The following is a 9,548-nucleotide window of genomic DNA, read 5'->3' as shown; positions in this document are numbered from 1 at the left end:
AGACATACAGCACGGAAACAGACCATTCAGTCCGACCAGTCCATGCCGACTACAATCCCAAACTATAGTCCCACCTGCCTGCGTTTGGCCCATATTCCTCCAAACCGTTCCTATTCATGTACTTATCGTATATCCTTTAACATTGTAAATGTACCCACATCCACTACTTCCTCTGGAACTTCATTCCACACACGAACCACTCTCTGTGTAAAAAAGTTGCTCCTCATGTCTTTTTAAAATCTTTCTCCTCGCACCTTAAAAATATGCCCCCTGTCTTGAACTCCCCCATCCTAGGGAAAAGACCCTTGCTATTTACCATGATTTAATAAACCTCTGTAAGGTCAGCCCTCAACCTCCCACGCTCCAGTGAAAGAAGTCCCAGATTATCAAGTCAATTTTTATAACTCAAAAACCCCCCATTCCTGGCAACATCCTGGCAAATCTCTTCTGAACCCTCTCCCATAATAACATGACCAGAACTGGACACAGTACTCCAGAAGTGGCCTCACCAATGTCCTGTACAACCTCAACATGACGTCCCAACTCCTATACTCAAGAGGTCTGAGCAATGATGGCAAACGCTTTAAACACGTTCTTAACCACCCTGTGGTGCAAATTTCAAAGAATTATGTACCTGAACCCCTAGGTCGGTCTCTGTTCTACAACACTAACCAGGTCCCTACCATTAACTGTATAAGTCCTGCCCTTGTTTGTTTGACTAAAATGCAATACCTGGCATTTATCCAAATTAAACTCCATCTGCCACTCCTCAGCCCATTGACCCAATTGATCAAGATCTCTTTGTAATCTCAGATAACCTTCTTCACTGTCCACTGTACAAAGATCAAGGGTTGGCCCCAGCGACACATCCCTCAATATCACGGGGCTTAGATAATGTTACGTAGACACAGGAGAAAGACCAGTCAGCCCCTTGAGCTGGTTTTGTCATTCCAATAGCTGATGGCTAGACTTCCTATCCCTGGGTGCCTTCACTCAGTTAAAATACACACTTGTCTTGCAACACGCCTGCATGCTCACCTCCGATCTCCACAACGACCTCCATTCAGCAGAAGAGAGGTGCCCACTGGACAAACAGACATGTAACTCCCTCCCGCGCCCTCCCCCATTGTTCTGGTGAATCTGACACGTGCCTCCCCACACACAAAGATCTCAACCAACCATTAGAAAAAGTCTTGGGGAGGAAGGCACAGTGGAAGATGCTAGAAGACTGGAACAAGAACAGAAAGTGCTGAAGAAACTCAGCAAGGTCTGGCAGGGTGTGTGGAGAGAAAAACAGAGTTAACATTTCGAGACTGGGATTGCTCATTCAGCAGCTTTAATCGGCAGGTAAACACATAGGATGTCAGAACCACCCAGCTGGTTAAGGCTGACGCCTGTTGATATGGGCATTGCTGGACATCATTGTCCATCTATTATGGTTTCAGTGAGCTGCCGTCTTGAACCGCTGCAGTCTGTGCGCTGTAGGGATACCCACAACGCTATACGGTGTGGACTTCCAGGATTTTGATCCAGCAACACTGAAGGAGCGCCAATATATTTCCAAATCAGGACAGTGAGCGGTGTGGAGGAGATTTTGAGTGGTGTTCCCACACTGCCCTTGTCCTTCTGGATGAGAGGTCACGAGTTCGGAAGATGCTGTCGGAGGAATCTCAGTATTGCGTCTTGTGCATTGCCTGGAGATTACAACCACAAAACCCGAGCACAGCACCATGAGACTGAGTGGGAAGAACATTGAGGGAAACAGCGGTTTTGCCTTGAAAGGAGTTGACCTTTGAGAGACAGAGAGCCAACAGGAGAGATTCACCCATTAATTGTGTTCAATTAAGTTCGGTCACCATGACCTCGTTTCAAACAAGATTTGAGGACTTTCAATTCTTCACAGAGAGGGGTCAATTCTGAATTACACCTTAAAATTAGTGTGGGTGGGAGCGGGCAGAAATGTTAGCCACTTTGTTGCCATGGCAACTCTAATGAAGATGTTCTGCCATTTTGAAAGGGGCCTATCGCTGGGGCCTGTTTTGGGCAGTAGGCCCCTTTTAATATGTAGATTCTTTTGTATTAATTCATGGGATGAGGGTGTCACTAGTCAGGCTAACGTTTATTGCTCATCCCTAATTGCCCAGGGGGCAGTTAAGAGTTAACCACGTTGCTGTGGGTCTGGAGTCATGTGTAAGCCAGACCAGCTAAGGATGGCGGTTTCCTTCCCTAAAGGATATGAGTGAACCAGACGAGTTTCTCCAACAATCAATAATGGATCCATGGTCATCATTAGACTCTCAATTCCAGATATTTTAATTGAATTCAAATTCCACTGTCTGCCATGGCAGGACATCAGCTGACTCTCTGGATTATATAATAGTCCCTTGGCTTTGCAATGCTTCCTTTTCTCCTTTCCCTGCTTGCAGCCTGTGTAGGGGATTGGGGTTTGTTGGATGTGGACTCATGCTAAGGTTGTTGGCATTTCAAGATGGCGGCTGCCCAGTTGCCATGGTTACCTTGCTGTTCAGTTGGCCACTCAGAGCATTGGAGGGGAAGAGGTCCAGGAATCGCTGGAGGGACAGTTGTACCTCATGACGGCTGGGGCTTTGCGAGTGAGTGAACGTGGGGAGAGGAGGGAAGGGGAGCGGATTTTCGGTGGACAATGAGGTTTCATTTACCCTGCTCTCACGGATGTCTGGATGCCTGAAGAAGTGTTGCAGTCTGACGAGGTGAGGTCAGCGAGGGTCAATTTTCATCTCAGCCATTGACATCGGGAGCAATTGCCCGGTCTGGCAGCGTATCAGGAGCGTCGCTCAGGAGCAGGTGAAGTCTGTGTGAGATACCGAGCAGGGTAGAATTGAGGGCCTCCACAGCCTGGGTCAGGTGACTCAAGGCCTGGGCCTGCTCCTCCAACTGTCGCTGATTGGCTCGCAGCAGCCTTTCCAGATGGCCGCAGGAGGGGGCCAAAGCATGCTGGGAAGGACGCTGCTCTGACCCCAGCTTGAAGACGATCGCTTGTTCTTCAGACTCTGCAGGAGGGAACAGGATCCAGTTCAGTGCATTGTGGTCAAGTCCAAACTCAACTTTGTGTTTTCTTTTTCAGTTTAATTTTGGGTTTTGGCACCTCACCTGAAACGAAGAGAAGCCAATCGAGGCCCCCATGAGCCTCACCTCACCCCTTGTTCATCTCACCTGTCACCATATCCTTCAATTCCTCCTCCCATGTGTGATTAGCCAGGTTTCCTTCACCTCGGCCCCTCCCTGCAGGAGCGAGTCCCCCGTTGTTATAGAGTCATACAGCACAGAAACAGACCCTTTGGTCTAACTTGTCCATCCTGACCAGATAACCTAAATTAATCTAGTCCCATTTGCCAGCATTTGGCCCATTTCCCTCTGAACCCTTCCTATTTATGTCCCCATCCAGATGTCTTTTCAATGTCACATTTGTACCAGCCTCCACCACTTCCTCTGGCAGCTCATTCCACACACACACCACCCTCTGTGTGGGAAAGTTGCCTTTTAGGTCCTTTTTAAATCTTCCCCTCTCACATTAAACTAATGCCCTCTAGTTTTGGACCCCCCCACTCTGGAGTAAACGACCTTGGGGCTATTTACCCTCTTCATGCACCTCATGATTTTATAAACCTCTATAAGGTCACCCCTCAGCCTCCGATGCTCCAGGGAAAATAGCCCCAGCCTATTCAGCCTCTCCCTATAGCTCAAACCCTCCAAGCTCAGAAACACCCTTGTAAACCTTTTCTGAACCCTTTCAAGTTTATCTTTCCTATAGCAGGGAGACCAGAACTGAACATAGTATTCCAAAAGTGGCCTCACCAATGTCCTGTACAATTGCAACACGACCTCCCAACTCCTATACTCAATGCACTGACCAATAAAGGCAAGTATACTGAACTCATTCTTCACCGCCCTGTCTACCTGCAACTCCAATTTCAAGGAACTATGAAGCTGGACCCCAAGGTCTCTTTGTTTTGCAACACTCCCAAGGACCCTACCATTAAGTGTAGAAGACCTGGCCTGATTTGCCTTACCAAAATGCAGCACCTCACATTAATTTAAATTAAACTCTGTCTACCACTCCTTGGTCCATTGGCCCATCTGATCAAGGTCCCATTGTACTCTGAGATAACCTTCTTTGCTGTCTACTAGACCTCCAATTTTGATGCCATCTGCAAACTTACTAACCATTCCTCCTGTATTAACATCCAAATCCCAGGTGAAGAGGTTTATGCCAAATTCCTGAATGGATGTATCAGGGACCGTCAGATGTGGATAGCCCCCTGGATTTGGTTTTTGAACCCCCTCCTCCCCATATCCCCCAAGTCCACCATAAATTCCAACACCACCTCTCTTCCTTTACCTTAGTAAAAACTTCCATAATCTTAAAGAACTCTATCAGTGCCTGTTATAAAGAGATGGTTACAGTGCACGCATCAAGAGCAGACAGACGGGAAAGGAGAGCAGAGAAGATGGAAAAGTGATTGATGGTGAGTTTGATCGCTGGTTGTAGGAGAGGTTAGGGAGGCACCCACCATTCATGGGAAGGCATTTGGATTGGAAAATGGAGTAAACGATCTCAGTCTTTTTTCTTCGTTCATAGGACATGGGCATCACCGGCTGGGCCCGTCCCCAGTTGCCCCCTTGAGAATGTGATGAACTGCCTTCTTGATCTGCTGCACTCCATGCAGGGTAGCAACACCCATACTATGCCCTTAAGGAGGGAGTTTCAGGATTTTGACCCAGCGACCCTGAAGGAACGGCGATATATTTCCAAGTCAGGATGGTGAGTGATTTGGAGGGCAGTTTGCGGGTAGAGGTGTTCCCATGTGTCTGCTGCCCATGACCTTCCGGAGGGTAGAGGTCACAGGTTTGGAAGGTGCTGCCGGAGGATCTTTGGTGAATTTCTGCAGTGCATCTTGTAGATAGTACACACTGCTGTTACTGAGCGTCGGTGGGTGGAGGGAGTGGGATGTTTGTGGATGTGGTGCCAATCAAGCGGGGGTTGCTTTGTCCTGGATGGTGTTGAGCTTCTTGAGTGTTGTTGGAGCTGCCCCCATCCAGGCAAGCGGGGAGTATTCCATCACACTCCTGACTTGTGCCTTGTCGATGGTGGGACAGGGTTTAGGGAGTCAGGAGGTGAGTTACTCACTGCACCTCTGACCTGCTCTCGTATGGATATGGATGGTCTAGTTCAGAGCCTGGTCATGGGGTGGGCCATGGGATTAAGGTGTTGTCCATGTTGGCCTTGAGAAGGTGTTGATGTGTCACTTGGATACAGCTAAGGTGCTCACTGAGCCATTTCACAGGATGGTTAAGTCAACCCACCATGCTGTGGGTCTGGAGTCACATGTAGACCAGGCCTGGCAGATTGCCGACCTTAAAGGATATCAGGACAATCGAGTAGTTTTAAAGTTACTGTTACTGATAGGTGCTATTTATTTCAGGTTTGTTAAACTCATAAAATTTAAATCTCAGCCCAGCTGCTGTGATGGGATTTGAACTCACGTTTGCTGGAACATTATTCTAGGCCTCTGAATTCCAAGCGCAGTAACATAACCTCAGCCTCTCTGCCATTAACCGAACAATGAAAGCTTGAGGGCAAGCATGGGCAGTTGATAAATAGGCAGATGGAGCCTTTTTGGGATTTGCAAATGCCCCACTCCTCACCCTCACAGGAAAAAAAACTCACAAACAGGTACAGCTCAGAGTGAGCCCTGAGCCTACACAGGCTGGAGTCTGGAAGAGGGAGAGGTGGGTGGCACAGTGGCTTGGTGATTAGCACTGCTGCCTCACAGCGCCAGGGACCCAGGTTCGACTCCACCCTCTGGCAACTGTCTGTGTGGAGTTTGCACATTCTCCCCATGTCTGCGTGGGCTTACTCCAGGTGCTCCAATTTCCTCCAACAGTCCAAAGATATGTAGATCAGGGTGGATTGGCTTTGGTAAATTGTCCTGTAGTGTCCAGGAATGTGCAGGCTAGATGGGTTAGCCATGGGAAATGCAGGGTTAGGGTAGGGGGAGGTGGGTCTGGATGCAATGCTTTTCAGAGGGTCAGTGCAGTCTCAATAGGCCAAGCAGCCTCTATCTACACTGTAGGGATTCTGTGATTTCATTGAAACTAACAAATTTCTGACAGGGACATCAACAGGGGTTCAGTGCAGAGGAGGAGTTCTCCCCTGGGTGGGGGACTGGAACTAGAGGCCCCAGACTCAGAATTAGGGACAGGCCATGTCTTTAAACTTTGTTCCTTTAATTTTCTAGTTAATATTCAGAAGGACTTTAAGGTTAACTGTTACCTTATTTCTTTATTTTTCTACGTATTCTATGAAGGTAATGCTTAACTTTTTTTAACCTGGGGTTTCTCTCTTTCAGCATTTTGTACCTGAGCTTTTTGTCCATAGTTACTTTTGTACCTAACATGGTGCTGTGCGTGGCAACATTAGACCCTTTTCATTCCACTCCTGTATGTGACTACACATGACAATAAAATCTAAATCTAAACCTAAATCTGAATCTGAATCTGAATCTAAGTCTGAATCTAAATCTAAATCTTGTCGCTGAGATGAGCAGGAATTTCTTCAGTGAGTGGGAATTGTCTCCCCCAGAGGTCTGTAGAGACTTGGTCATTGAGTATATTGGGACATGGTGCTCAGTTACGAGTAGTGTACCACAAGGATCTGTTCTAGGTCCTCTTCTATTTGTGATTTTTGTAAATGATTTGGATGAAGGAGTGGAAGGGTGGATTAGTAAGTTCGCGGACAATACGAAGGTGGGTCATGTTGTGGACAGTGCGGAGGGCTGTTCTAGGTTACAAAGGGACATTGATAGGATGCAGAGCTGGGCTGAGGAGTGGCAGATGGAGTTTAACCCTGAAAAGTGTGAGGTGATTCATTTTGAAAGGACAAACTTGAAAGCAGAATACAGGGTTAATGGAAAGATTCTTGGCAGTGTGGAGGAGCAGAGGGATCTTGGGGTTCATGTGCACAGTTCCCTGAAAGCTGCCACCCAGGTGGATAGAGTTGTTAAGAAGTCGTATGATGTATTAGCTTTCATTAATAGAGGGATTGAGTTCAAGAACTGTGAAGTTATGCTCCAGCTTTACAAAAGCCTGGTTCGGCCACATCTGGAGTATTGTGTCCAGTTCTGGTCACCTCATTACAGGAAAGATGTGGAAGAGTTGGAAAAGGTGCAGAGGAAATTTACCAGGATGTTGCCTGGAATGGAGGGAAGGTCTTAAGAGGAAAGGTTGAGAGAGCTAGGGCTTTTCTCTTTAGAACGACGAAGGATGAGAGGTGACTTGATAGAGGTGTACAAAATGATCAGAGGTATAGATAGAGTGGACAGCCAGACACTTTTTCCTAGGATGGAGGTAGCTTTTACGAGGGGACATAGTTTTAAAGTGAAAGGAGGTAGATATCGGGGAGACATCAGAGGTAGGTTCTTTACTCAGAGAGTGGTAGGGGCGTGGAATGCATTGCCGGAGAGGGTAGTGCAGTCGGCCTCATTAGGGGCATTTAAGCGGCTATTAGATAGGCATATGGATGATAGTATAAGGTAGGGGTGGAGGTTAGATAGACCTTAGGTTTTGGGTAAAAGTTTGGCACAACATCGTGGGCCAAAGGGCCTGTACTGTGCTGTACTGTTCTATGTTCTATGTTCGATGAGTCAGAGATCGATAGAGTTCTAGATATTAAGAGATACGGGGAAGGGATGGAATATGGTATGAAATGGTTAATCAGTTAAATGGCCTCCCCCACCTCCTCCTTCCCATGATACTAAACTGTCCATGTTTCCTTCGAGCTGCTGGGGCTATTGAGTAGGCCCCAGGCTTCTGGTAATAGCCTTCCAATGACTGTCCCCAAAAGTGATCCTTGACCCCTTGACGTTTGCCATCCTTTCCTGCATTTGGGAACACAGTGTTCTCCCTTGTGGACCCCGTCCCCAAACCCAAGCAATTTCCAGACCCAAAACCATCATCGACGAAATCGATCAGGAGAGTGGAGTTTGCACATTCTCCCCGTGTCTGCGTGGGTTTCCTCTGGGTGCTCCGGTTTCCTCCCACAGTCCAAAGATGTGCAATCTAGGTGGATTAGCCGTGCTAAATTGCCAGTAGGGATGTGTGGACTAGGGGGATGAGTCTGGTTGGGATGCTCTGAGGTTCGCTGTGGACTTGTTGGGCCAAAGGGCCTGTTTCCATACTATAGGGATTCTATTAAAAAAAATGGTTTTGACACCACAATTTTACTCTTTTGTAGCATCCTTGATAAGAATGGAGAATTAGGAGCAGGAGTAGGCCATTCAACCCCTCGACAGCCAGATCCCTCTGCACTGATGCACTCTGATGTGTCTCTCCATTTAGACAATACATTGGCTGACTATCCTCTGCCAAATGCCATGTGAGAGATCACAAGGTCAAGGTTTGACAACCGAACCCCAGGTTAGGGTTGGGCAGGTCAAAGGGGTTGATATGAAGGAGAGTCCGAAAGAAAGACACAGAGAGAGAGAGATGGAGAGGTTTAGGGAGGGAATTCCAGTGCTTGAGGCCAAGTCTCAGCGAAGGAGTGGTACAAACAGGCCATTCAACCCGTGTACCCAAATCCTACCCCACCTCCATTGGATCGAACTCTCACCCCTGGGGCTTTCACGATCATTCTCAAAGCCGTGATGGGAGGCTCCCGGTTGATCAGCTGATCCTGTTACCTGTGCAAGCGGTGAGCTCCTCGTTGCTGCGGTAACCGGGCCTGCACCCACAGCCGCCGATGGGCACCACCCAGTCTCCCTCGCTGGCGCAGTGCAGCTTCACAGGAACGGAGGTCTCCACGGCATTGGCCACGCACGTGCCTGGGGTCACGGCCAGTGAGCTGAGACCGGGCCCCGCCGCGGTCTCGGGGAAGCGGGCCAAGTTGGCGATGGTTGCCGGGCACTTCCGGAAGGAGGCCCGCACGGACAGGAGGTTGATGCAGGCTCCCCGGTCCCAGAACGCCAAGTGGAAGCCGGCCCTGGTGAGGGGCCCAATGGGCACGGTCACCCTGTTCACCTTGCCCATCCTGTTGAGGGCAAAGACATGCTCAGCGGTGATGTCCCGGGCCTTGGCGTAGGTGGCCTTCAGGTGGGCAGCTGTGCTGGCTGAGGGCACACCGTCAGAGTCCACCTCACCATAGTAGAGGGCGAAGGTCTCCCGGCAAGATCCATCGGTGCTGGGGATGGAACTGCAGTCCCTGACGGTAAACCGCAGATCAACGTAAACCATCTGGGCATCCCTGCGGGCAATGTAGGCGCTCCGTAACCAATTGTCCTGGTTGGGCCTGTCCACGTTGCAGACTCGATAAGTTCTCATCGTGTTGAACAGTTTGTCCACAGCCACTGTCTCTTCCCACTGCCGTGGGAGGGGGAGAGGGATGGAGGGAGTATGAGAGAGAGGGGGGAAGGGAGGGAGGGATTGAGGGAGGGGGTGAAAGGGAGTGTGAGAGATATAGGGAGGGAGGGAGTGAGAGAGAGATATAGGGAGGGAGGGAGTGGGGGAGAGAGGGG

At 48.9% G+C, this 9,548-nt stretch overlaps 1 protein-coding gene across 3 annotated transcripts in view; it reads right to left on the bottom strand.

The window, feature by feature from the left end:
• Nucleotides 1–2,289: 2,289 nt before the first annotated feature.
• The window catches only part of LOC125487757 (ephrin type-B receptor 1-like), a 22,998-nt gene continuing 15,739 nt past the window's right edge, over nucleotides 2,290–9,548 (bottom strand). For all 3 annotated transcript variants that reach the window (XM_048619990.1, XM_048619991.1, XM_048619993.1), the window contains 2 exons: nucleotides 8,718–9,393; nucleotides 2,290–3,029 (listed from right to left, as the gene is read on the bottom strand). In XM_048619990.1, coding sequence (XP_048475947.1) covers nucleotides 2,758–3,029; nucleotides 8,718–9,393 — 948 coding nt within the window. In that variant the 3' untranslated portion in view covers nucleotides 2,290–2,757. The remainder of the gene's footprint in view (nucleotides 3,030–8,717; nucleotides 9,394–9,548) is intronic.

The sequence above is a fragment of the Rhincodon typus genome, chromosome 45 (assembly GCF_021869965.1).
Source record: "Rhincodon typus isolate 14 chromosome 45, sRhiTyp1.1, whole genome shotgun sequence".
NCBI classification, from domain to species: Eukaryota; Metazoa; Chordata; class Chondrichthyes; order Orectolobiformes; family Rhincodontidae; genus Rhincodon; species Rhincodon typus.
Note: the sequence above shows the minus strand (reverse complement) of the source record. Positions and strands in the feature narration are given on the sequence as shown.